General features: G+C 44.6%; 1 protein-coding gene across 2 annotated transcripts in view; it reads left to right on the top strand.

Annotated features, from left to right (window-relative positions):
• BRWD3 (bromodomain and WD repeat domain containing 3) overlaps window positions 1-25,741 on the top strand; it is a 993,456-nt gene that overhangs the window by 236,047 nt on the left and 731,668 nt on the right. For both annotated transcript variants that reach the window (XM_069212579.1, XM_069212580.1), the window contains exon 21: window positions 8,342-8,485. In XM_069212579.1, the coding sequence (XP_069068680.1) occupies window positions 8,342-8,485 (144 nt within the window). The remainder of the gene's footprint in view (window positions 1-8,341; window positions 8,486-25,741) is intronic.

Raw genomic sequence — 25,741 nt, 5'->3', positions numbered from 1 at the left:
CAACGATGTATTATCTGAACAAACAAGGAGGAACACACTCAACACAGTTGTGTCTCCTGGCACAAAAAATATGGCATTGGGTGATTCACAACCGCATTCACCTAATAGCACAGTATATTCCAGGGATTCCGAATCAGTTAGCAGACAATCTCTCTCGAGATCACCAGCAGATCCACGAATGGGAGATTCACCCCCAAATAATAAACACCTACTTCCAAAGATGGGGAACACCACAAATAGACCTATTTGCAACAAAAGAAAACGCAAAATGCCAAAACTTCGCATCTAGATACCCATAGGATCAGACTCAGGGCAATGCATTATGGATGAGTTGGTCAGGGATATTTGCATACGCTTTTCCCCCTCTCCCACTCCTTCCATATCTGGTTAACAAATTGAGTCGAAACAAACTCAAACTCATACTAATAGCACCAACTTGGGCAAGACAACCTTGGTATACAACACTACTAGACCTCTCAGTAGAGCCTCATGTCAAACTACCAAACAGACCAGATCTGTTAACCCAACACAAACAACAGATCAGACACCCAAATCCAACATCGCTGAATCTAGCAATTTGGCTCCTGAAGTCTTAGAATTCGGACATCTGGACCTCACACAGGAATGTATGGAGGTCATAAAACAAGCTAGGAAACCAACCACAAGACATTGCTATGCAAATAAATGGAAAAGATTTGTTTATTACTGCCATAATAAACAAATACAACCCTTACACGCATCTGCTAAACACATCGTCAGCTACCTACTGCACTTACAAAAGTCAAAGCTAGCTTTTTCATCTATTAAAATTCATCTCACCGCTATTTCAGCTTATCTGCAAATTACGCATTCAACATCACTATTTAGGATCCCAGTCATAAAAGCTTTTATGGAGGGTCTCAAAAGAATTATCCCACCAAGGACGCCACCAGTTCCTTCGTGGAACCTTAACATTGTCTTAACACGGCTCATGGGTCCACCGTTTGAACCCATGCACTCATGTGAAATGGAATACTTAACATGGAAAGTAGCATTTCTAACTGCCATCACATCTCTAAGAAGAGTAAGTGAGATACAAGCATAAACCATACAAGAACCCTTTATTCAAATACACAAGCATAAAGTAGTTTTACGAACAAATCCTAAGTTCTTACCAAAAGTCATATCACCGTTCCACTTGAATCAATCAGTAGAACTACCAGTGTTCTTTCCAGAGCCAGATTCTGTAGCTGAAAGAGCACTACATACATTAGACATCAAAAGAGCGTTAATGTACTACATTGACAGAACAAAACAAATTCGAAAAACGAAACAATTGTTCGTTGCTTTCCAAAAACCTCATACAGGAAACCCAATATCCAAACAAGGCATTGCTAGATGGATAGTTAAATGCATTCAAACCTGTTATCTCAAAGCAAAAAGAGAACTGCCTATAACACCAAAGGCACACTCACCTAGAAAGAAAGGTGCTACCATGGCCTTTCTTGGAAACATTCCAATGACTGAAATATGTAAGGCAGCCACATGGTCTACGCCTCATACGTTTACCAAACACTACTGCGTGGATGTGTTAACAGCACAACAAGCCACAGTAGGACAAGCAGTACTACGAACTTTGTTCCAAACAACTTCAACTCCTACAGACTGAACCACCGCTTTTGGGAGGATAACTGGTTACTAGTCTATGCAAAGCATGTGTATCTGCAGCTACACATGCCATCGAACGGAAAATGTCACTTACCCAGTGTACATCTGTTCATGGCATGAGACGCTGCAGATTCACATGCGCCCGCCCGCCTCCCTGGGAGCCTGTAGCCATTTGAAGTTGATCTTGAACATTTGTAAATTTGTAAATATATCACTTTAAACCACATTATGTACATACATACTTACTCCATTGCATGGGCACTATTACTATAATACACAACTCCTACCTCACCCTCTGCGGGGAAAACAGTCTAAGATGGAGTCGACGCCCATGCGCAATGGAGCCGAAAGGGGAGGAGTCCCTCGATCTCGTGACTCGAAAAAGACTTCTTCGAAGAAAAACAACTTGTAACACTCCGAGCCCCACACTAGATGGCGGGATGTGCAAAGCATGTGAATCTGCAGCGTCTCATGCCACGAACAGATGTACACTGGGTAAGTGACATTTTCCATATATATATATGTTCGATGGAAAGTGTAGCTGCAGAAATACATGCTGTGCATAGCTCTTCCCACATCTAGTGTTGGGCTCCGAGTGTTACAGGTTGTTTTTCTTTGAAAAAGTCTTTTCGGAGTCATGGCATTGAGTAACTCCTCCTCTCGGTTACAGTGCGCATGTTAATCAACTCCATTGTTAGATTGTTTTCTTTCCGATGTCTGGTTTGGACGTGTTTCCTCTCGCTCCAAGATTTTGAATTGGAAAACTTCAGAAAACCTACTTATTCGTCGGTATTGTTTCGATCGTGTTTCCCATCTAGCATCGAGCATCGAACCCGTAGTACAGTCGGAACCTTCATCTTGCCCTTCGGGGCACGTGCGCCCAACTTGGGCCTGTTCGGGCCTACCGCGTGGAAAGCCTGATGGCTCGGACTCCATTCTGATTCTGCCCTCGGTGCCACGTGAAGTACCCCTATACAGACCAACTCCTGGTTTGTCATTTGTGCCTTTCTCCAGACCCGCAAGAGGAGGATTGCGAGGCCTATCAGTCGTTTCGATCAAAGAAGACCCTGAGAGATTGCAGAGCCCGAAGACTGGAAATGGCATCAAAAAGCACCGAACATCTCGACGTCATGGAGGAAGAGCAGGCGCAGACACCAGTCTGCATCCGAGACTCTGACTCCGAACGGGAATCAGAAGATGATAGACCCATCACAGCTGGCCAGCATGTGAGTACATCTGCCCCTATACCCCTACTTAAAAAAACATCCATTGGGTACACCACTGCCGGAAAGGTTGGCGCCAAAAAAGGCCACTCCTCCGTCCACCTCTGAGTCGAGTAAATCCGCCAAAGCTTCAGACTCCAGTAAAAAAAAACACATTCCTCGGAGTCGAAAATTCGGCACTCTGTTTCGGAGCCAAAACAACCAACTTCTTTTTCGGGACCGAAAAAGATCCACACTTTGGAGCTGAAAAAATCCTCATACACAGAGGAACAGGTACTTTCAAGAAAATTAAAGCAAATCTCAAAGCCCATGCTGGAATCTCATAAAGCTTCTGAAGAAGAGACTGAGATTGAGCCAATTTTAGAGGTTATGGATGAAAGACAATCGAGAATCATCACAAGGAGCCTGGACAAATCATCACTGCACCTCCTTTAAAGACCAAAAGAAAGCTGGCTTTTCAAGAGGAGTTAGACTCTGTTCAACCATCAGAAAAAGTGCAGAACCAAATGGAGAAACCAGTACCTCCCCCTCCTTATCCTCCTCACTCTCCACAGCTTTCTTTTTTCACCTCACAATAGTCCACCACCATTGCCTTCTCCAACACATTAATTCTATTCACATGGAGATACAGTATACCCATGGGATCTCTATGACCCTGATCCCATTCCAGACAATGATCCGGACCTCTACCCATTTAAACCTTGTCCTCCAGAAGACACTACTGCCTTCACTCTAGTAATATCAAGTGCAGCAGCTTATCATGGAGTGCTTATGCATTCTGAACCCCTGGAAGAAGACTTTCTACTTAACACACTGTCTTCCACTCATTCCAGGTACCAGTGTCTCCAGATATTGCCTGGAATGGTTAAACATGCAAACCAAATTTTTAACGAGCCTGTCAAAGCTAGGGTCATCACCCCTAGAATTGATAACAAATATAAGCCTGCTCCTATGTACCCAGACCATATCACTCATCGGGTCCTCCCAGACTCAGTGGTAGTCAGTGCGGCAAGGAAAAGAGCAAACAGCCAGTCATCAGGAGGCGCACCTCCTCCTGATAAGGAAAGTAGGAAATTTGATGCAGCTGGGAAAAGAGTCGCCACAAAAGCGGCTAACCAATGTAGAATTGCCAATTCTCAGGCACTTCTAGCCAGATATAACAGGGCCCATTGGGACGAGATGCAAGATCTTATACAGCACCTCCCAAAGGAACATCAAAAGAGAGCACAACAGGTTGTGGAAGAGGGACAAGCTATAAGCAATAACCAGATAAGGTCTGTCCTCGATGCTGCTGATACAGCCGCAAGGAGTGTCAATACTGCCATCACAATTAGAAGGCATGCATGGCTACGCTCCTCTGGTTTTAAACCAGAAATTCAACAGCCAATAATTAATGTATTTTGACAAGAAACATCTTTTTGACCCAGAAGTAGACACCACTATTGAGAAACGGAGAAAAGACTCAGATACTTTATACACCACACCATATAGAGGTTCCTTCCGCAGACCCCACTTTAGAAGAGGCTTTAAGCCACAGTCCTCTGATGCTTCCACCTCCCAAACAAAGCAGGGACAACAAACCCAATATCAAAGAGGGGGATTTAGAGGGTTCTATAGAGGACAACATTTCAGGAGCAGAGGTAAATTCCAAACCTCAAAGCAAACCACTACACAACCTAAGCAGTGACTTCCTTCCACTCCACACTTCTCCTGTGGGGGGGGAAAGACTACAGCATTTCCTTTCTCATTGGCAAAATATCACCACAGACAATTGGGTATTATCAATTATCCACAATGGCTATTGCCTAGAATTAATTTACACCCCTACAGCCATTCCACAAGTTGTCCCCAGAACCCAGCGTTGTGCAATCTCTACTATTAAAACAAGCAATAGAATTGGTCCCACATTCTCAACAAGGGGCAGGAGTATACTCACTATACTTCCTCGTTCCCAAAAAAGACGGCACCCTCAGGCCCATCTTAGACCTCAGGTCCCTCAATCTATACATCCTGTCAGAACATTTTCACATGGTAACTATGCAATATGTCATTCCACTACTACAAAAACAAGACTACATGACTGCTCTAGACCTCAAAGAAGTGTATTTCCACATACCCATCCATCCAGCTCACAGAACATACCTCAGGTTGGTCATAGCAGGAAAACATTACCAGTCCAAAGTGTTGCCATTCGGCATAACAACAGCCCCAAGAGTGTTCACAAAATATCTAGCAGTAGTAGCAGCCTACTTAAGAAGACAGCACATTGGCGTCTTTCCATATCTAGATGATTGGCTAATAAAATCAAGCAATTTTACACAATGTCAACAACACACTCATTATGTGATTGAAACCTTGCAAACGCTAGGGTTCACTCTCAATTACCAAAAATCACGCCTTCAAACAGCACAGGTACAACCTTACCTAGGTGCTATCCTCAATACGCAAGAAGCCCTAGCTAATCCAAATACACAAAGGATACAAGCTTTCCAAAATCTCATACCATACATACAGCCAAATCAACAATATACTGTAGGATTTATCATGAAGATTCTAGGAATGATTGCATCTTGCATAGCTATAATTCCACATGCAAGGCTAAACATGAGGCCCTTACAACAGTGCCTCTCACAACAGTGGTCGCAGGCACACGGTCAGCTTCAAGATCTAGTGTTGATGGACCTCCAAACACATATTTCCCTTCAATGGTAGAATCACAGCAATCTAATGAAGGGGCGGTCATCTCAAGACCCTGTGCCTCAGACCATAATCACAACAGACGCATCAATGATCAGTTGGGGAGCTCACCTCAACAATCAGACCATTCAAGGGCAATGAGATGCCAAACAGAAACAGCTTCACATAGACCACTTAGAACTATTAGCTGTATTTATTGCCCTAAAAGTATTTCAAACTCTTCTCAGACAGAAGACTGTTCTAATAAAAACAGACAACATGACAACCATGTATTACCTCAACAAACAAGGCGGGACATATTCATCTAAACTCTCCCTACTAGCCCAAACAATATGGAAATGGGCAATTCACAATCACATTCATCTATTAGCACAATACATTCCAGGGATAGACAATCCGCTGGCAGCTCTCCTAAGCAGAAATCACCAACAAACACACGAATGGGAGATTCACTCCCAAGTACTTCAAAACTGTTTTCAAAAGTGGGGAACACCAGAGATAGATTTATTTGCAACAAACAAAAACACAAAGGGCTTGGCGGAGGGGGTTAATCCGTCCCAAATGCAACGAATATCCCGCCCACCGTATTACGAGTTGATTATATCCTATGGAACTCGTAATACAGGGGGCGGGATATCCGTCACATTTGGGACGGATTAACCCCCTCTGCCAAAGTTGTAATCAGGCCCTAAATGCCTAATCTTTGCATCCAGACACCCACATCCCCTATCCAAGGGCCATGCTCTATGGATTAATTGGTCAGGGACATTTGCTTACGCTTTTCCCCCCTCTCCCACTCCTTCCCTTTCTGGTCAGCAAACTACGTCAAACATCACTCACCATGATTCTCGTAGCACCAACATGAGTACGCCAGCATTGGTACACAACACTCCTAAATCTGTCTGTAGAACCTCATTCCAAACTCCCAAACAGACCAGATTTGTTAACACAGAACAAAGGGCAAATCAGGCATCCAAACCGCAATGCTCTCAATCTAGCGATTTGGCTCCTGAAGTCATAGAATTTGGTTACCTAACTTCCACCTGAATGTATGGAAGTAATTAAACAAGCACGGACTGCTGTCAATCTAAAAACACTGATCCACTTACAGTATCTATACAAGATATTGTATGCTATTTACTTCATTTGCAAAAATAAAATGTGGCTTTCTCATCCATTAAAATATACCTTACTGCAATATCTGCATACTTACAAACTATTCAACATACTTCTCTATTCAGAGTTCCTGTTATTAAAGCCTCCATGGAAGGATTAAAACGCATTATTCTACCTAGAACATCTCCTGTTCCATTGTGGAATTTAAATATTGTATTTACCAGATTCATGGTACCACCATGCACTCTTGTCAAATTCAGTTTTTAACATGGAAGGTCGCTTTCCTTGTAGCTATTACTTCTTTAAGAAGAGTTAGTGAGATACAAGCGTTCACTCTTGAAGAAGCTTTTTTCCAAGTGCACAAACATAAAGTTGCACTTAGAACACATCCCAAATTTCTACCAAAAGTAGTATCTCCTTTTCACCTCAACCAAACAGTGGAATTGCCAGTCTTCTTTCCACAGCCAGACTCTGTGGCAGAAAGAGCTCTTCATACCCTAGATCTCAAAAAGAGCTCTTGTTTACTATATAAACAGAATTAAGGATTTTAGAAAAACAAAGCAACTTTTTGTTGCTTTCCAACAACCACATAACGGCAATCCTATATCAAAACAAGTTTTAGCAAGATGGATTGTTAGATACATACAGACATGCTATATCAAAACAAAAAGACAACTTTTGAGCACTCCTAGAGCACATTGTACAAAAAAGAAAGGTGCATCAATGGCATTTTTAGGAAACATACCAATGGTTGATATATGTAAAGCAGCCACATGGTCAACTCCTCATACATTTACAAAACTCTACTGTGTTGATGTTTTTTAACAGCAAAAAGCCACTGTAGGCCAAGCTGTCTTAAGAACACTATTTCAAACAACTTCAACTCCTACAGGCTAGCCACATCCTTTTTGGGGGGAGGACTAACTGCTTTGTATTCTATGCATAGCATGTGTATCTGCAGCTACACATGCCATTGAACGGAAAATGACACTTACCCAGTGTACATCTGTTCGTGGCATGTAGTGCTGCAGATTCTCATGCACCCTCCCTCCTCGCCGGAAGCCTGTAGTTGTTTAAGTTTTAACATTTGTACATGTGTATATACCTTTACATTTGCACGGACATCTCTTTGTATTCTTATACTCTATCACTCCTTCCTTCACCCTTTGCGGAAAAACAATCTAACAATGGAGTCGATGTCCATGCGGACTATAACCAAGAGTAGATGACACTCGATCCCGTGACTCTGAAAAAACTTCCTAGAAGAAAGACAACTTGTAACACTCCAAGCCCAACACTAGATGTTGGAAGAGCGATGCATAGCATGTGAATCTGCAGCACTACATGCCACGAACAGATGTACACTGGGTAAGTGACAATTTATTTATATATATATATATATATATATATATATATACATGATATAGCTTAGTCAAAAATGATTTTTCTATGGAAACTAGGTCCTAAGTATACCTACTGGCGCCCGCCATTAGGTACACACACACACACACATATATATATATATAAATGTGTGTGTCTGTGGTTTGTGTATGTCTTTTGCTTTCATACTTCTTGACAATGCGCTCACTATCTTTTCACCAGTCTGAAATTAATTACACTGCGTATATGACATGTCCATTTTCTTCTTGATATTCTAGAATGACAACCCAGTCTGCATTGGCCGCGCTTTAAGAAGAATACAGCGTAAACGCCCACATGCCTACCAGACACGCTCCACAATGGAACACAATCCTCAGGCCACAGGTCCAACTATGCAAGAAGAGTCTGAATTCCACTCAGAGGTTAGTAATTCATACCATGGGTTTTGTTGACAGAATTTCCATTGCCATGAACAATAAAGGTGATTGAGCTGCCCTGTTTGTATGCAAAAGTAAACAAAGCAATGTGTTTTCCTTTATTATATTCATAGTAATTTAGCTTTTGTATTGTTATATAAATTAATTGCACATGTAGGATTGTGTTTTCCTAAGTTATCTAACAATACATATCGAACACAAATAAATTCATATGACTTGTATTCGCTTATCCTTTATTGCCTTCAGTTGTTTTATAAAGGTTGCTTCAAATAACAATCGACAAAGACATAGTAGGGGGCATATCTGCTCTTGCAGATATGTCACACATTTAAAATAATGCACCTTGCATTAGGGCTGTAAGGCCTACTGCAGGGGTGACTTACAATTATTACATGCAGTGTTTCGGGGACACGGCACACAGGCTGTGTGCTATGTTTTGTTTTCACTTTTAGGAAGCACCTTGTTTCGCAGCCTGCAATGGCAGTCTGCATGAGGTTGGTGCTGGGTCCCGTAGAGTGGCACAAGTTGTGCTACAGCTCTTAAGGGCCCTATTCAGTACCCATGCCCTAGATTCCAGGAGTACCATTTACTAGGGACTTAAAAAGGTGCTAAAGGTCCTGGCCACTTGTGGATCAAGTGACCATCTTTCTTGTTTGGGGACAGAACCCAGGCACTGGGGATCTGGTTATTACGTCAGTCAGAGTTGCATCACAAACAAGGCAAAAAGTGGGGAAGTACTGCAACCAGACCCCCAATCCGCTTGTCCCCTGAACCCCCAAAAACGTCGGCCACCAAGCAACACAGCAGCCTGCTAGGAGGCCAAGCAAAATAGAAGCTGTCTCACTGTGCTCAAATACCTGTGACGCCACTTCTACTTTGCTGGAGCAAACATCTCTTCAGAGGCCACCTCAAATCCTTCCTGTCTGTGATAAAGATGCAGGAATCTATTCTGATAAGGCAGTAGGGGTTGCAAAAGAGGATAAGAATTCAAGTGCACTGGCCAGCCACTCCCAAGTTGATGCAATGAACCGCAGTGGGCAACAGCAGCAAGGAACAATGGAGAGAGATGCATCAATGATTGTGGGAGGGGTATCTTACAAACCAAATAGTAGTGAGAGTGCACTGTTAGATCTAAGGATTCTTGCAGCACACCGGAGGTGGAGAACGTAGTGGCTGATACTTCAGCTTTGATCAGAGTAGATGCAGCACGAGTTCCATAACAAGAAACTTTAATCCCTTTTTAAAAGGGGTGCCTGGGAAGGTCTGTAATGACAGGTAGGAGGGGGGAGCTATTCTTAGTGGCTCACTCAGCTCTGAATCCGCAGCTGTAGTGCAACAGAGATGGCAGGGGATTCAAATAAAAGCAGACTGATTGATGTAAACCAGCTGCAACATTTTGTGACAAATAGCCATAGGTAGGTAGTTCCGGATGAAACTCTGTCATTAGAGCGGTTCCAGAGGGAGAATAAACTCCTCCTGAAGAAACAAGAACATTTCGAAAATCAGTCCAGTAGGTAGAACCTCTGGATAAACAGAGTACCTGAGGGGAAAGAGGACAGTGGAGGACCAATCACACTTACTGAATCTTTGATAAAATCATATGTCCTTCCAGAAATATCTCAGGATCTGACTATCACAAGGGCTCATAGAGTGCTGTCCTGCTTTCCTTCTAATTCTAATTACCCATGTACCATTTTGGTACATTTAGCAGATTATAGGATTAAACAGAAGATCCTGTCCAAGGCTATCAGGAATAGGCCCTTTGCAGACCAACTTATCCTTTGAAATGTATTCTAATATGACTTTTGAAACTGCTAAGCGGCATAAGGAACTAAAAAAATTAGCTGTGCTGTTTCAGGCTGTAGGTGCTCAGGTCTCTTTGGTCTAGACGGCAAATTTAAAGGTTTTGTTTAAAGGGCAGTTCTATTTTTCACCAAGGTGTCTGAAGCACACATTTTTCTAACCGAGGTAAAGCAGTGAGTTTAAGATGGTGTGATCTAGCAGTATAGTGGTCTGATCACTGTAGAGCTTGATGGTTACAGTGTAATTACTATGATTTGGTTGATTATCTGATCCTGATCACACAATATCTGAGGGGAAAACATATTAGTTTTGAGATATCTACATTAGATCGATGGCATCTGTCGCTGTAGATACACATGTTCTGCATAGCTCGCCATCTGGTGTTGGGTCGGAGTGTTACAAGTTGATTTTCTTCGAAGAAGTCTTTCGAGTCACGGGACCGAGTGACTCCTCCTTCTGTCTCCATTGCGCATGGGCGTCGACTCCATCTTCGATTGTTTGCTTTCCGCCATCGGGTTCGGACGTGTTCCTGTCGCTCCGAGTTTCGGAACGGAAAGTTAGTAAATATCGGAAGATTTTCGTCGGTATTGTTGCGTTCGGGATCGGCGTAGTTAGATTCAACACCGCATCGAAGATCGACGCGCTCCGGTGCCCTTCGGGGTAGTTTTCGATCCCCCGTCGGGGCCTGGTCGGCCCGACCGCGTGTCGAACAACGCCGATGGAACGGACCCCGTTCCGTTTTTGTCCCAAATGCCACAACAAATACCCGTATACAGACCAACATTTGGTCTGTAACCTGTGCCTGTCACCTGAGCACAGTGAGGAGACTTGCGAGGCCTATCGCGCGTTCCGGTCCCGAAAGACACTCCGTGACCGTCGAACCAGGAGACTTCAGATGGCGTCCACGCCGACAGCGCACCGAGAGTTCGAGGAACAAGAGGAAGAAGAAACCTTTTCGATCCACGAATCGGACTCCGAGGAATTCGACGATCAAAGAGCCGTGAGTAAGACGTCGAAAACAACACATAAAAAAAGTGACAAGGCCCAGGGGACGCCACTGCCACCAGGCCATGGCTCCACCCATAAATTCGGTGACCGACCATCGGCACCGAAAAAGGCCCAAACAGTGCCGAGATCGTCCGACTCCGGTCGAGACACCGGCACGCAGCCTTCTCGGGATCGAGAAAGTGCTGGAGAAAAGCAACGACACCGAGATAGCGGTGTAGAAACGGCTCGACGCCGAGACAGCGGCACCGACGAAGATCGACGCCGAGAGGTTTCGACTCCAAAAAAGAAAAAAGCCACCTCGGAGCCGAAAAAAGATACAGGCAGGGTTTCGGTGCCGAAACAACCCGTAACCGACCCAGGTCCAGGCTCTTATACAGAGGAGCAATCACTGTCCTCTCAGATGCGAAAGCATAGGTTTGAGGAAGAGCTGCAATCCACCGAAGTGGACCATACGCAAAAACGTATTTTCATACAGCAGGGAACAGGAAAAATAAGCACCCTTCCCCCTATTAGGAGAAAAAGGAGACTGGAGTTTCAAACAGACCAGGCGCCACAAACAAAAATGGTGAAAAAGGTGACTCTGCCACCCTCTCCTCCACCTGTAATTAACGTCTCACCAGCGCAAACTCCGTCACATTCCCCGGCTCACACCACCATGAGCCGAGGTGACCAGGATCAAGACGCTTGGGACTTATATGACGCCCCAGTATCGGACAACAGTCCGGAGGCATATCCAACAAAGCCCTCACCACCAGAAGACAGCACAGCATATTCTCAAGTGGTGGCTAGAGCAGCACAATTCCACAACGTAAACCTCCACTCAGAACAAGTCGAGGATGATTTTTTATTCAACACCCTCTCCTCCTCCCACAGCTCCTACCAAAGCCTGCCTATGCTGCCAGGTATGCTTCGGCACGCAAAGGAAATCTTCAAGGAGCCGGTCAAAAGTAGGGCAATAACTCCAAGGGTGGAACAGAAATATAAGGCACCTCCTACAGACCCTGTTTTCATCACCACACAGCTGCCACCAGATTCCGTCGTAGTAGGAGCAGCTCGGAAAAGAGCCAACTCCCACACATCTGGGGATGCACCACCCCCAGATAAAGAGAGCCGCAAGTTCGATGCAGCTGGGAAAAGAGTCGAAGTACAAGCTGCAAACCAGTGGCGCATCGCTAACTCTCAAGCACTACTTGCGCGCTATGACAGAGCCCATTGGGATGAGATGCAACACCTCATCGAGCATCTACCCAAGGAACTACAAAAGAGGGCAAAGCAGGTGGTTGAGGAAGGACAGAACATATCAAATAACCAGATACGATCTTCTATGGACGCAGCAGACACAGCTGCAAGAACAATTAATACATCTGTGACCATTAGAAGGCACGCATGGCTAAGAACGTCTGGGTTCAAACCAGAGATACAGCAGGCAGTGCTCAATATGCCATTCAACGAAAAACAACTGTTCGGACCAGAAGTGGACACGGCAATCGAAAAACTTAAAAAAGACACTGACACTGCTAAAGCCATGGGCGCACTCTACTCCCCGCAGAGCAGAGGAACCTACAGCACCTTCCGCAAGACACCCTTTAGAGGGGGGTTTCGGGGTCAGGCCACACAAGCCAGCACCTCGCAGGCAACACCGTCCAGCTACCAGGGACAGTACAGGGGAGGCTTTCGAGGGCCAATACAGAGGAGGGCAATTCCCTAGGAATAGAGGAAAATTTCAAAGCCCCAAAACCCCTACAACCAAGCAGTGACTCAGATGTCACTCACCCCCTCCACACAACACCAGTGGGGGGAAGAATAGGTCATTATTACAAAGCATGGGAGGAAATAACTACAGACACTTGGGTCTTAGCAATTATCCAACATGGTTATTGCATAGAATTCCTACAATTCCCTCCAAACATACCACCAAAAGCACAGAATTTATCAAAACAACATTCCGAACTTCTGGAAATAGAAGTTCAAGCACTATTGCAAAAGAATGCAATCGAATTAGTACCAAACACACAAACAAACACAGGAGTCTATTCACTGTACTTCTTAATACCAAAAAAGGACAAAACACTGAGACCAATCCTAGACCTCAGAATACTAAACACCTACATCAAATCAGACCACTTTCACATGGTCACGCTACAAGAAGTGTTACCATTGCTAAAACTACAGGACTACATGACAACCTTAGACCTCAAAGACGCGTATTTCCATATACCAATACATCAATCTCACAGAAAGGAATACATTACCAATTCAAAGTATTGCCTTTTGGTTTAACAACCGCACCAAGAGTCTTTACAAAATGTCTAGCAGTAGTGGCTGCACACATCAGAAGGCAGCAAATACATGTATTCCCGTATCTAGACGACTGGCTAATCAAAACCAATTCACTAACAAAGTGCTTACAACACACAAATCAAATCATACAAACCCTCTACAAACTAGGTTTCACCGTCAACTTTGCAAAATCCAACATTTTGCCGTGCAAAGTACAACAATACCTGGGAGCCATAATAGACACAACAAAAGGAGTAGCCACTCCAAGTCCACAAAGAATTCAAAATTTTAACAAGATCATACAACGCATGTATCCAACACAAACAATACAAGCAAAGATGATATTACATCTCCTAGGCATGATGTCTTCATGCATAGCCATTGTCCCGAACGCAAGACTACACATGAGGCCCTTACAACAGTGCCTAGCATCACAATGGTCACAAGCACAGGGTCACCTTCTAGATCTGGTGTTGATAGACCGCCAAACTTACCTCTCGCTTCTATGGTGGAACAGTATAAATTTAAACAAAGGGCGGCCATTCCAAGACCCAGTGCCACAATACGTAATAACAACAGATGCTTCCATGACAGGGTGGGGAGCACACCTCGATCAACACAGCATACAAGGACAATGGAACGTACATCAAACAAAACTGCATATAAATCACCTAGAAATGCTAGCAGTTTTCCAAGCATTAAGGGCTTTCCAACCAATTATAACTAACAAATACATTCTTGTCAAAACAGACAACATGACAACAATGTATTATCTAAACAAACGGGGGGGACACACTCAACGCAGTTGAGCCTTCTAGCACAGAAGATATGGCGATGGGCAATTCACAACCACATTCGCCTAATAGCGCAGTTTATTCCAGGGATCCAGAATCAACTTGCAGACAATCTCTCTCGAGATCACCAACAGGTCCACAAATGGGAAATTCACCCCCAAATTCTAAACACTTACTTCAGACTCTGGGGAACACCTCAAATAGACTTGTTTGCAACAAGAGAGAACGCAAAATGCCAAAACTTCGCATCCAGATACCCACACAGGCAGTCCCAAGGCAATGCCCTATGGATGAACTGGTCAGGGATATTTGCCTACGCTTTTCCTCCTCTCCCTCTCCTTCCTTATCTGGTAAACAAATTGAGTCAAAACAAACTCAAACTCATTTTAATAGCACCAACTTGGGCAAGGCAACCCTGGTACACAACACTGCTAGACCTATCAGTAGTACCCCACATCAAATTGCCCAACAGGCCGGATCTGTTAACACAACACAACCAACAGATCAGACATCCAGAGCCAGCATCGCTGAATCTAGCAATCTGGCTCCTGAAATCCTAGAATTCAGACATTTACAACTTACCCAAGAATGTATGGAAGTCATAAAGCAAGCCAGAAGGCCGTCCACTAGGCACTGCTATGCAAGTAAATGGAAGAGGTTTGTCTGCTACTGCCATCATAATCAGATCCAACCTTTACACGCAACTCCAAAGGATGTAGTGGGTTACTTGCTTCACTTACAAAAATCTAACCTAGCCTTCTCTTCCATTAAAATACACCTTGCGGCAATATCTGCATACCTGCAGACTACCTATTCAACTTCCCTATATAGGATACCAGTCATTAAAGCATTCATGGAAGGCCTTAAAAGAATTATACCACCAAGAACACCACCTGTTCCTTCATGGAACTTAAATGTTGTCTTAACAAGACTCATGGGTCCACCTTTTGAACCCATGCACTCTTGCGAAATGCAGTTCCTAACCTGGAAGGTTGCATTTCTCATCGCCATTACATCTCTAAGAAGAGTAAGCGAAATTCAGACGTTTACAGTACAAGAACCTTTTATACAACTACACAAAAATAAAGTCGTCCTAAGGACTAATCCTAAATTTTTACCAAAGGTTATTTCACCGTTCCACCTAAATCAAACAGTGGAACTACAAGTGTTCTTCCCACAGCCAGATTCCGTAGCTGAGAGGGCACTACATACATTAGATGTCAAAAGAGCATTAATGTACTACATTGACAGAACGAAAAACATCAGAAAGACTAAACAACTATTTATTGCATTCCAAAAACCTCATGCAGGAAACCCAATATCAAAACAAGGTATAGCCAGATGGATAGTTAAATGCATCCAAATCTGCTACCTTAAAGCAAAACAACAACTGCCCATTACACCAAGGGCACACTCAACCAGAAAAAAAGGTGCTACCATGGCCTTTCTAGGAAACATCCCAATGCAAGAAATATGTAAGTCAGCCACATGGTCTACGCCACACACGTTCACCAAGCACTACTGTGTAGACGTGCTATCCGCACAGCAAGCCACAGTAGCTCAAGCCGTGTTAAGAACATTATTTCAAACCACTTCCATTCCTACAGGCTGAGCCACCGCTTTTGGGGAGATAACTGCTTACTAGTCTATGCAGAACATGTGTATCTACAGCGACAGATGCCATCGAACTGAAAATGTCACTTACCCAGTGTACATCTGTTCGTGGCATCAGTCGCTGGAGATTCACATGTGCCCACCCACCTCCCCGGGAGCCTGTAGCAGTTCGGAAGTTAGCTTAAACTTTGTACATTTGTATATATATTATTTTAACCTTAAATAGGTACATACTTAGTCACTCCATTGCATGGGCACTATTACTACAACACAACTCCTACCTCACCCTCTGCGGGGAAAACAATCGAAGATGGAGTCGACGCCCATGCGCAATGGAGAGAGAAGGAGGAGTCACTCGGTCCCGTGACTCGAAAGACTTCTTCGAAGAAAAACAACTTGTAACACTCCAACCCAACACCAGATGGCGAGCTATGCAGAACATGTGAATCTCCAGCGACTGATGCCACGAACAGATGTACGCTGGGTAAGTGACATTTTCATTTTGGACTATGCTAGATTTGCCGAAATACTGTCTAAGATCAGCAATTAAATTCTAGGAATGTTATTATTGATGTGGAGGGGTGCTTGTCTCTAAACAGAATTAAAACTGCAACACCTTACCATGGTGTTGATCACCTCCGGGCTTGTGGAAGTTGTGGTTGTGGCGGGAGAAGGGACAGTGCTTCCGCAGCAATGAGGGGGTTGGATTGAATAGGAGGGGTGAGGGGACGAGAATAGAAGTGAGGGGATTGCAGCAGGAAAAAAAAGGTGCAGGAAATGCAGTTTAGCGCAGGATTTCTGAGAATTAGGCTGAGAAGGTACAAGGTAGAGATTACATTGAGTAAAGCTGATGTGAATGGTAAATCAAGTTAGAAATATTTACGGCACTTTAACCCCTTCGCTGCCAGGCCTTTCCCCCTCAGGTGCCAGGCCTTTTTTTTGCTATTTGGGGCAGTTTGCGCTTAGGCCCTCATAACATTTTGTCCACATAAGCTACCCACGCCAAATTTGCATCCTTTTGTTCCATCATCCTAGGGACTCTAGAGGTACCCAGAGTTTGTGGGTTCCCCTGGAGGACACCACGAAATTATCCAAAATACAGCAAAAAGTTTGCTTAAACAAAAAGAAATGGGAGAAAGAGCTGCAGAAGGCGGCTTGTTGTTTTTCCCTGAAAATGGCATCAACAAAGGGTTTGCGGTGCTAAAATAACCATCTTGCCAGCTTTCAGGAACAGGCAGACTTGAATCAGAAAACCACATTTTTCAACACAATTTTGGCATTTTACCTGGACATATCCCATTTTTACTATTTTTTTTGTGCTTTTAGCCTCCTTCCAGTTAGTGACAGAAATGGGTTTGAAACCAATGCTGGTTCCCGGACAGCTAAACATTTCTGAAAAGTAGACAAAATTCAAAATTCAGCAAGGGGTCATTTGTGTAAATCCTACAAGATTTTCCTTCAGAAAATAACAGCTGAAATATAAAATATTTAAATTGAGGTGAAGGAAAAATCTATTTCTCTCCACGTTTTACTCTGTAACTTTTTCCTGCGATGTCAGATTTTCAAAAGCAATATACCGTTACGTCTGCTGGACTCTTCTGGTTGCAGGGATATATAGGGATTGTAGGTTCATCAAGAACCCTAGGTACCCAGAGCCAATAAAGAAGCTGCACCTTGCAATGGGTTTTCATTGTATACCGGGTATACAGCAATTCATTTGGTGAAATATAAAGAGTGAAACACATGTATCAAGGTAACCTTTATATTTCCAAGATGGGCACAAGATAAGATGTTGAGAAGCAGTGGTTATTTGCACATCTCTGAATTCTGGAGTCCCCATACTAGCATGTGAATTACAGGGCATTTCTCAAATTGTTGTCTTTTTTACACACTGTCTTACATTTGGAAAGAAAAAATTTAGAGAAAGACAGGGGGCAATAACACTTATTCTTCTATTTTGTGTTACCCCAAGTCTCCCAATAAAAATGGTACCTCACTTGCGTGGGTAGGCCTAATGCCCGCGACAGGAAATGCAACATGGACACATCACATATTTACATTGAAAATTGACGTGTTTTTTGGAAAGTGTCTAGCTGTGGATTTTGGCCTCTAGCTCAGCCGGCACCTGGGGAACCTAGCAAACCTATTTATCTTTTAAAACTAGACACCTAGGGGAATTCAGAATGGGGTGACTTGTGTGGCTCTCACCAGGTTCTGTTACCCAGAATCCTTTGCAAACCTCAAAATTTGGCCAAAATAACACTTTTGCCTCACATTTCGGTGACCGAAAGATCTGGAATCTAAGAGGAGCCACAAATTTCCTTCCACCCAGCACTCCCACAAGTCTCCCGATAAAAATGGTACCTCACTTGTGTAGGTAGGCCTAATGCCCGCGACAGGAAATGCCCCAAACACTACATGGACACATCAAGATGATCAAAAACAAAACAACCTGTTTTACGGGGGTGGGCACCTGCGTTTTTGGTCCTGGGCTCAGCAGCCATTTAGGGAAACCTACCAAATCCAGGCATTTCTGAAAACTAGACACACGAGGGAGTCCACTAAGGTGTGACTTGCATGGATCTCCCAGTGCTTTCTTACCCAGAATCCTCAGCAAAACTCAAATTGTGCTAAAAAGTATCAATTTTTTCACACATTTCTGTGTGGGATCATTGCACCGGCAAAACATTCGTACCACCCAACGTTCCCCTCAGTCTCCTGATAAAAATGATACATCAGTTGTGTAGGTGGGCTAAGTACCTGTGACAGGGAAGAGCCAAAAACATGTTGAAATTAAGGGGGAACCAAAGCAGGTCCAAAAGGACAGTTTGAAAAAAAATGTTTTTAGGCTGACAAGTGGGGCAGAAATGTTATCGGTATGGATGGGACAATGCTGTGTGGTAGGAATTTTGTGGATTCCTGCAGATTACGGAATGTTCCATCATAAAAATGTGGGGAAAATGTGTGATTTCAATCAAAGTTGGAGGTTTGCAGGGCATTGTGGGTAGGCAGATTGTGCGGGTGCATGTGAAGCACATCACCCTGGACTCAACCAGATGTTTAGTTTTAAGATGTGTCTCATAGATTTTTCTACTAAATCCCACAGTCCAAAAAGTGCAGCTCTCACCATTCCAAGTGGGACGATTAAGTTAGACAAGCTCTCATTGCCCAAATGTAAAACCAAAACCAAAAATAAACAAATGTCCTCTTGCTTGCTGCTGTGATAAGATCTTTTAGTGTGCAGGGGGAGAGCTGAAAGACTGTTACCCCCTTTAGTTTAATTCCCTGGCTTTTAGTAGGCTTTCTGCCCTCACCCCACCCCTCAGGGAGCAGATCGGAAGTAATTGCCCCATCTACCCACTGGTGGGCAGAACAACTTTGTCCCCATTTATTCCGGCCCCACCCTCTTTTTAAAAAAAAATCTTCTCTGGTGGGCTTTCTGCCCCAGACCGATCGGACCCCAAGAGGAGCAGAAATGGCCAACCCCAATGTGCCCCCATGGGGAGTACCCTTGCTCAAGGGACTGCCACCCCTCCCAAACAAAACACACACACCAATTCCTGGTGCCTAAGTGGTTTCTCCCCCCATGAGGGCAGAAGTGGCCTAAAATAAATTTGCCCCCAGGGGAGCAACCCTTGCCTAAGGCGTCGCTCCCCATCTGTAAAAACATTAAAAAAAAAAAAAATCCCTGGTGCCTAGTCGTTTTTGCCCCCCTTGGGGGCAGATCGTCCTAATAAAAATAGGCCAATCTGCACCTAATGGGGGCAGATATGACCTAAAATAAATGTGCCCCCCAGGGGAGCGACCCGATTGACTCTTGCCTAAGGGGTCGCTCGCCTTGCGTGAAATTGTCGCAAAAAAATAAATAATCCCTGGTGTCCAGTGGTTTTTGCCCCCATTGGGGGCAAATTGGCCTAACAAAAGCTTTTGCATTTCTGTTCCGATCGGCCTTGGATGAGTTCAGTGCGTGATCACGCGCTGACGTGATCAGTTGTCATTGAGGGGGGTGGGGGGAAAGTCAGGGGTGGAAGGGGAAGCGATTCCCCTTGAAACCCTGCCCATGGGAGTGGTGTGCGAGGCCCTCTGGGGCAGTGCTAGCGCTTCCCCCAAGGGCCTATACCTGGACGAGGTGGTTACGTCCCTGGCGTCTGAGCCCCACGGCAGCGGACGTAACCACCTCGTCCCGGGCATCCGAGGTGTTCAGGTGGTTTGTTTTTGTTTATATGCATTGCACTTAATAATGTATGCACTTAAGAAAATATTATTTTTTGTCCTGTATTGCTCCTTTGCAAGGATGCATGTCACTTAGCACCTTATTTTGCACAAGCACTTTTATATTGAATGAAATGCCTCATTCCGGGTTCAAGATACTTTCTTGTAATGCTAACACACTAAATAATAGGAGTAAAAAGGCAAGCAGTAGAGGCTTGGAAGAAAGGGCACCATCCAACAATAGTATTTTTGAAAGAGACTCATAGCCTTTCTACTAAATTGAAGACGCTTAATATGGTTAAAGCTTGGGCAAGTTTAAATGTTTTTTCCTCTCTTGGAGCAGCCCATAAAGGTGTTGCGATTTGTATCAGTAGCAATATAAGAGTTAAAATTGATTCATGGCAGGCTAGCTTTGAGGGCGGTTGGTGCCGGGGCGAATTGTTTGACTAAAGCTAGTAAGTTTGTGTGCGCCTGTTGAGGTTGATCCTGAACCATTAAGTAAATCTTTTCAGTCTCTAAGGTCAACTGAAGGTGAAATTACCTTGAGTGGGGTCAGGTTTAATTACCTTCAGAGCCCAGGTTTGCCAACTAGAAATAAAAAACACCATAAACTTAAAACCGCAAACTTTGTTAAGGTTTATTCTAGAATGTTTAAGCTAACTGAACCATGAAGAGCAGCCTTTTTCTTTTTTATAAAAGAGAGTTGTCTTGTTTTACGACTAGATACAAAAATGTGACCCGTATTTATTTATTTTTTTAACTTCCCCCCAGCAACTAGGTTTAAATTGGTAAACATGTTTCCAAGTAGGATTTCAGATCAGTCGGCATTAGAGATTGAAATTTCTGAATGTGAGTCAATGCTTAAATCCCAAGGATGGTTTTTAATAAAGTTTATTTTGAAGATGAGAATTGGATAGGGACCTGCAGAATTGACCTACAGAACTTACTTGAGCAGAATGAAGGTACCACCTGTGTGACCACGGTCTGAGATGCCATGAAATTCTCCTTAAGAGCCTCCCAGATCTCAACAGACATATTTCAACCTAAATCTCCAAAACAAAAGCAAAGAGAAAGTTTGCCTTGAAAAATCTAAGTAGTAATGAATAACAGAAATTTCATAGGGTTGGGTCTGGATAAAATAGAAAAACCCTTAATGAGGCAAAGTCAGCTTCAATGTTGTACTTCAGAGTACTATTACGCTACATAGTACTTCAAGAGTACTATTACACTAAAAGCTATGTGCAGAATTCCACTTACCTGCAACAGATCTATGAAGAGAGTAGTTATGCAGGGAAATTCATGACATGGCAATGCAGGAGCACTGAATGAATAGTGCGATGAACATGATTAAATGTCCTAAGATGAGAGGAGATCCGGTTAGATCTGAATAGCTTGCCCGAAGGGAAGACTCCAGGCAGTGGTGGCTTCCCGGCTGAATTCTGTGGCAATAACGCAGCATTTGCTAGAGGTTTATCTTGAAGCTAGAGAATGTGGAGAACGGCTTCCATCTATGAGAAAAGGGTGCACAATAATTATCCCAAGACCAAGGGTGCGGACACCTCAGATCCATCCTCGTACAGGTCACTTACGATGATAAATACGGATACCAACATACTAGTAAGATACGATGATGGCTGAATTGGTACACTTGGATCAATGTGGATTCAGCCCTTGTAGGAGTATCATGATGAATCTATGGCACCTCATGCATGTGATGCACGAAACAGCAGAATTCCAAGACGATTTAGTGATGAAGTCTGTTGATATAGCTAAAGCCTTCAATATGGTAGATTGGAGGTTTGTGCAGGGAGTTTTAAAAAATAATGGGATTTGGACCACGCTTCCGAGGCTGGATTAGGCTCCTCAATACTAAATCTATGATTAAGGTCAAACTTGTCCGACTATGTTCAGACCCAGTGCCGGTGGACAGGGGGACACAACAGGGTTATCCATTGCCCCCCTTGCTCTTTGCATCGGTGATGGGGCCACTGGCGATACAGCTTTGGCAGCAGATGAAGCGCTGGGGGATTGTAGTGGGTGACACGACCCATCTAGTGTTTCTATATGCAGATGATACTCTTTATTACTTGAGATCATCTGAAGAGTCGTTGCCTGTGTTGCTTCAATATTTGAATAATTTTGTGGACATAATAGGCTGACGAATTAATCATGCCAAGTGTAGTAAGTTGGCTCTGTATATACTATTTCTAAGTAAGAAATAGTGTGCACAGAGTCCAAGGGTTCCTCCTAGAGGTAAGATAGTGGCAAAATTAGATAATTCCAATGCTCTATTTTGTAATAGTGTGGCCGAGTAGTAGGCTTATCAGAGCGTAGTGTTAAGCATTTGTTGTACACACACAGGCAATAAATGATAAACTCAGACTTACTCCAGGCCAATAGGTTTTTATATTGAAAAATATATTTTCTTAGTTTATTTTAAGAACCACAGGTTCAAGATTTGCAGTAAACACATTAAATGCAAGGTACTTCACTTAGATACTTTAGGAACTGTGAATAAAAGCAATATCCTATACAGTCTTTGTAATAATGACAATAAGCTATTTTCAAAGTAGACAGTGCAAAAATCAACAGTTCCTGGGGGAGGTAAGTAAAGATTAGATTAGGAGGTAAGTAAAACACTTACAAGTCTCAGTTCTGGGGCATAGGTAGCCCACCTTTGGGGGTTCAAGGCAACCCCAAAGCTACCACACTGGCAGCTCAGGGCCGGTCAGGTTCAGAGGTCAAAGAGGTGCCCAAAAAACATAGGTGCCTATGGAGAACAGGGGTGCTCCGGTTTCAGTCTGCCAGCAGGTAAGTACTTGCGTCCTCTGGGGGCAGACCAGGGGGTTTTTGTAGAGCACTGGGGGGACACAAGTAGGCACACAAAACACACCCTCAGCGGCACAGGGGCGGCCGGGTGCAGTGTGCAAAGCAGGTGTCTGGTTTCAGGTATAAAACAATGGAGGGGCCCGGGGGTCACTCTAGCCGTGCAGGCTGGCACTGGGGGGCTTCTCAGGACAGCCACCACCTGGGCCAGGCAGAGGGTCGCCTGGGGGGGTCACTTCTGCGCTGAGGTTCAGTTCCTTCAGGTCCTAGGGGCTGCGGGTGCAGTGTTGGTTCCAGGCGTCGGTCCCTTGTTACAGGCAGTCGCGGTCAGGGGGACCCTCTGGATTCTCTCTGCAGGCGTCGCTGTGTGGGCTCGTCTGTGGTTACTCACGGGCTCGCAGTCGCCAGGGAGTCCTCCCTGAAGTGTTGGTTCTCTGAATCGTCGGCTCCAGCGGGAAACGTATAGTCTTTGGAAGTTGCTTCTTTGTTGCAAAGAAGTAGCTGGTTTTGAGCAGGGCCGCTGTTCACACAAGTTTTTGTGGTCCTTTAGTCCAGGGCAGTCCTCCGAGGCTTCAGAGGTCACTGGTCCCTGTCGCATGCGTCGCTGGTTTTCGAAGTTGGAGACAGGCCGGTGGGGCTGGGGCCAAAGCAGTTGTCGTCTTCCTCCTTCTCTGCAGGCTTGTAGGTCAGCAGTCCTCCTTGTTTCTTCAGGTTGCTGGAATCTGGTTTCCTAGGTTCTGGGGTGCCCCTAAATACTGAATTTAGGGGTGTGTTTAGGTCTGGGAGGGCATTAGCCAATGGCTACTGTCCTTGAGGGTGGCTACACCCTCTTTTTGCCTCCTCCCTGTGGGGAGGGGGGCACATCCCTAATCCTATTGGGGGAATCCTCCAAACTCAAGATGGAGGATTTATAAAGGCAGGGGTCACCTCAGCTCAGGACACCCTAGGGGCTGTCCTGACTGGTGAGTGACTCCTCCTTGTGTTTCTCATTATCTCTGCTGGACTTGCCGCAAAAAGTGGGGGCTGTGTCCAGGGGGCTGACATCTCCACTAGCTGGAGTGTCCTGGGGCATTGTAACACGAAGCTTAAGCCTTTGAGGCTCACTGCTAGGTGTTACAGTTCCTGCAGTGGGGAGGTGTTAAGCATCTTCACCCAGTGCAGGCTTTGTTTCTGGCCTCAGAGAGCACAAAGGCTCTCACCCAGGGGGCAGAAACTCGTCTCTCAGCAGCAGACTGGCACAGACCAGTCAGTCCTTCACTGAAGGATTGGGTAAAATACAGGCGGCATCTCTAATAAATCCAACACTGGCATCAGTGTGGGTTTATTATTCTGATAAGTTTGATACCAAACTTCCCAGTATTCAGTGTAGCCGTTATGGAGCTGTGCCGTTCGTTTTGACAAACTCCCAGACCATATACTTAATATGGCCACACTGTAGTTACAATGTCTAAGAATAGACTTAGACACTGTAGGGTCCTATTGCTCATGCAGCTATGCCCTCATTTGTGGTATAGGGCACCCTGCCTTAGGGCTGTAAGACCTGCTACAGGGGTGACTTACCTATGACACAGGCAGCATTTTGTGTGCATGGCATCCTGAGGGGGATGCCATGTCGACTTTGCCTTTTTCTCCCCACCAACACACACAATCTACAATGGCAGTGTGCATGTGTTAGGTGAGGGGTCCCTTAGGGTGGCACAACATATGCTGCAGCCCTTAGGAACATTCCCTGGTCACAGGGCCCTTGGTACCACTGGTACCTTTTACAAGGGACTTATCTGTGTGCCAGGGGTGTGCCAATTGTAGAAACAATGGTACATTTTAGGTGAAAGAACACTGGTGCTGGGGCACGGTTAGCAGGGTCCTAGCACACTTCTCAGTCAAGTCAGCTTCAGTATCAGGCAAATAGTGGGGGGTAACTGCAACAGGGAGCCATTTTCTTACACCAAGACCCTGGTGTTCCCTTTGGGACAATTAGTGCAGGTGGACTGCAGTGCCGCAGCTTCCACTAAGGTGGGAGACCGACTCGTTCAGGTACTTGGAAGTAATTATAGCCTCTACCCTCAAACAAAGAATGCACTATAACATAGAAAAGATGTTCAAAGAGCTCCTTGCTTCGTGCAGTTCTGGAACACACTCCCACTCTCCCTGATTCGACGAGTGGCAGTTTCAAAGATGGTCTTCCTTTCCTGCTGTCTTTACCCTTCCAGCATGAGTTTGATGCACTGCCAAGAGCGGTGTTTCGGTGCTTGCACTCACTACTGACTACTCTGGTCTGGGAAGGGGGCAGATGCAGGGTGACTCTGTAATTTTTGCACTTACCGACTTTTGAGGCGGGGCTGGAGGTCCCACAAATCAAGTGGTACTATTTGATTTCCTAGATACATCATGCCGCCCATTGGTTGGCAGAGGGAATGAATTCGGAGAAGGCACTGCTGGCAGACAGCGAGAGTGTCGAGGAGTTGCCCTTTTGTAGGAAGCTCGCCTGGCGTGTGGTGGGTAATTATGGTACTTACACATTATACTAGATCCAGGTATCCCCTCTCATTGAAGTGTGGGCAGTGTCTAGAAGCCAGGCTCTCTAGAGGTAGCTGTGGATGTCGAAACACAGGGTCCGAAATCATACGGCACTGACCAATTGAGTCGAGACCCCAAAAGTCATTTTCGGAACCAAGGCCAACTACCACCCCGGGCCTTTCGGTAC

Source organism: Pleurodeles waltl, chromosome 2_1, assembly GCF_031143425.1.
Source record: "Pleurodeles waltl isolate 20211129_DDA chromosome 2_1, aPleWal1.hap1.20221129, whole genome shotgun sequence".
Classification (NCBI taxonomy): Eukaryota; Metazoa; Chordata; class Amphibia; order Caudata; family Salamandridae; genus Pleurodeles; species Pleurodeles waltl.
This window is presented reverse-complemented; position numbering and strand designations above follow the sequence as displayed.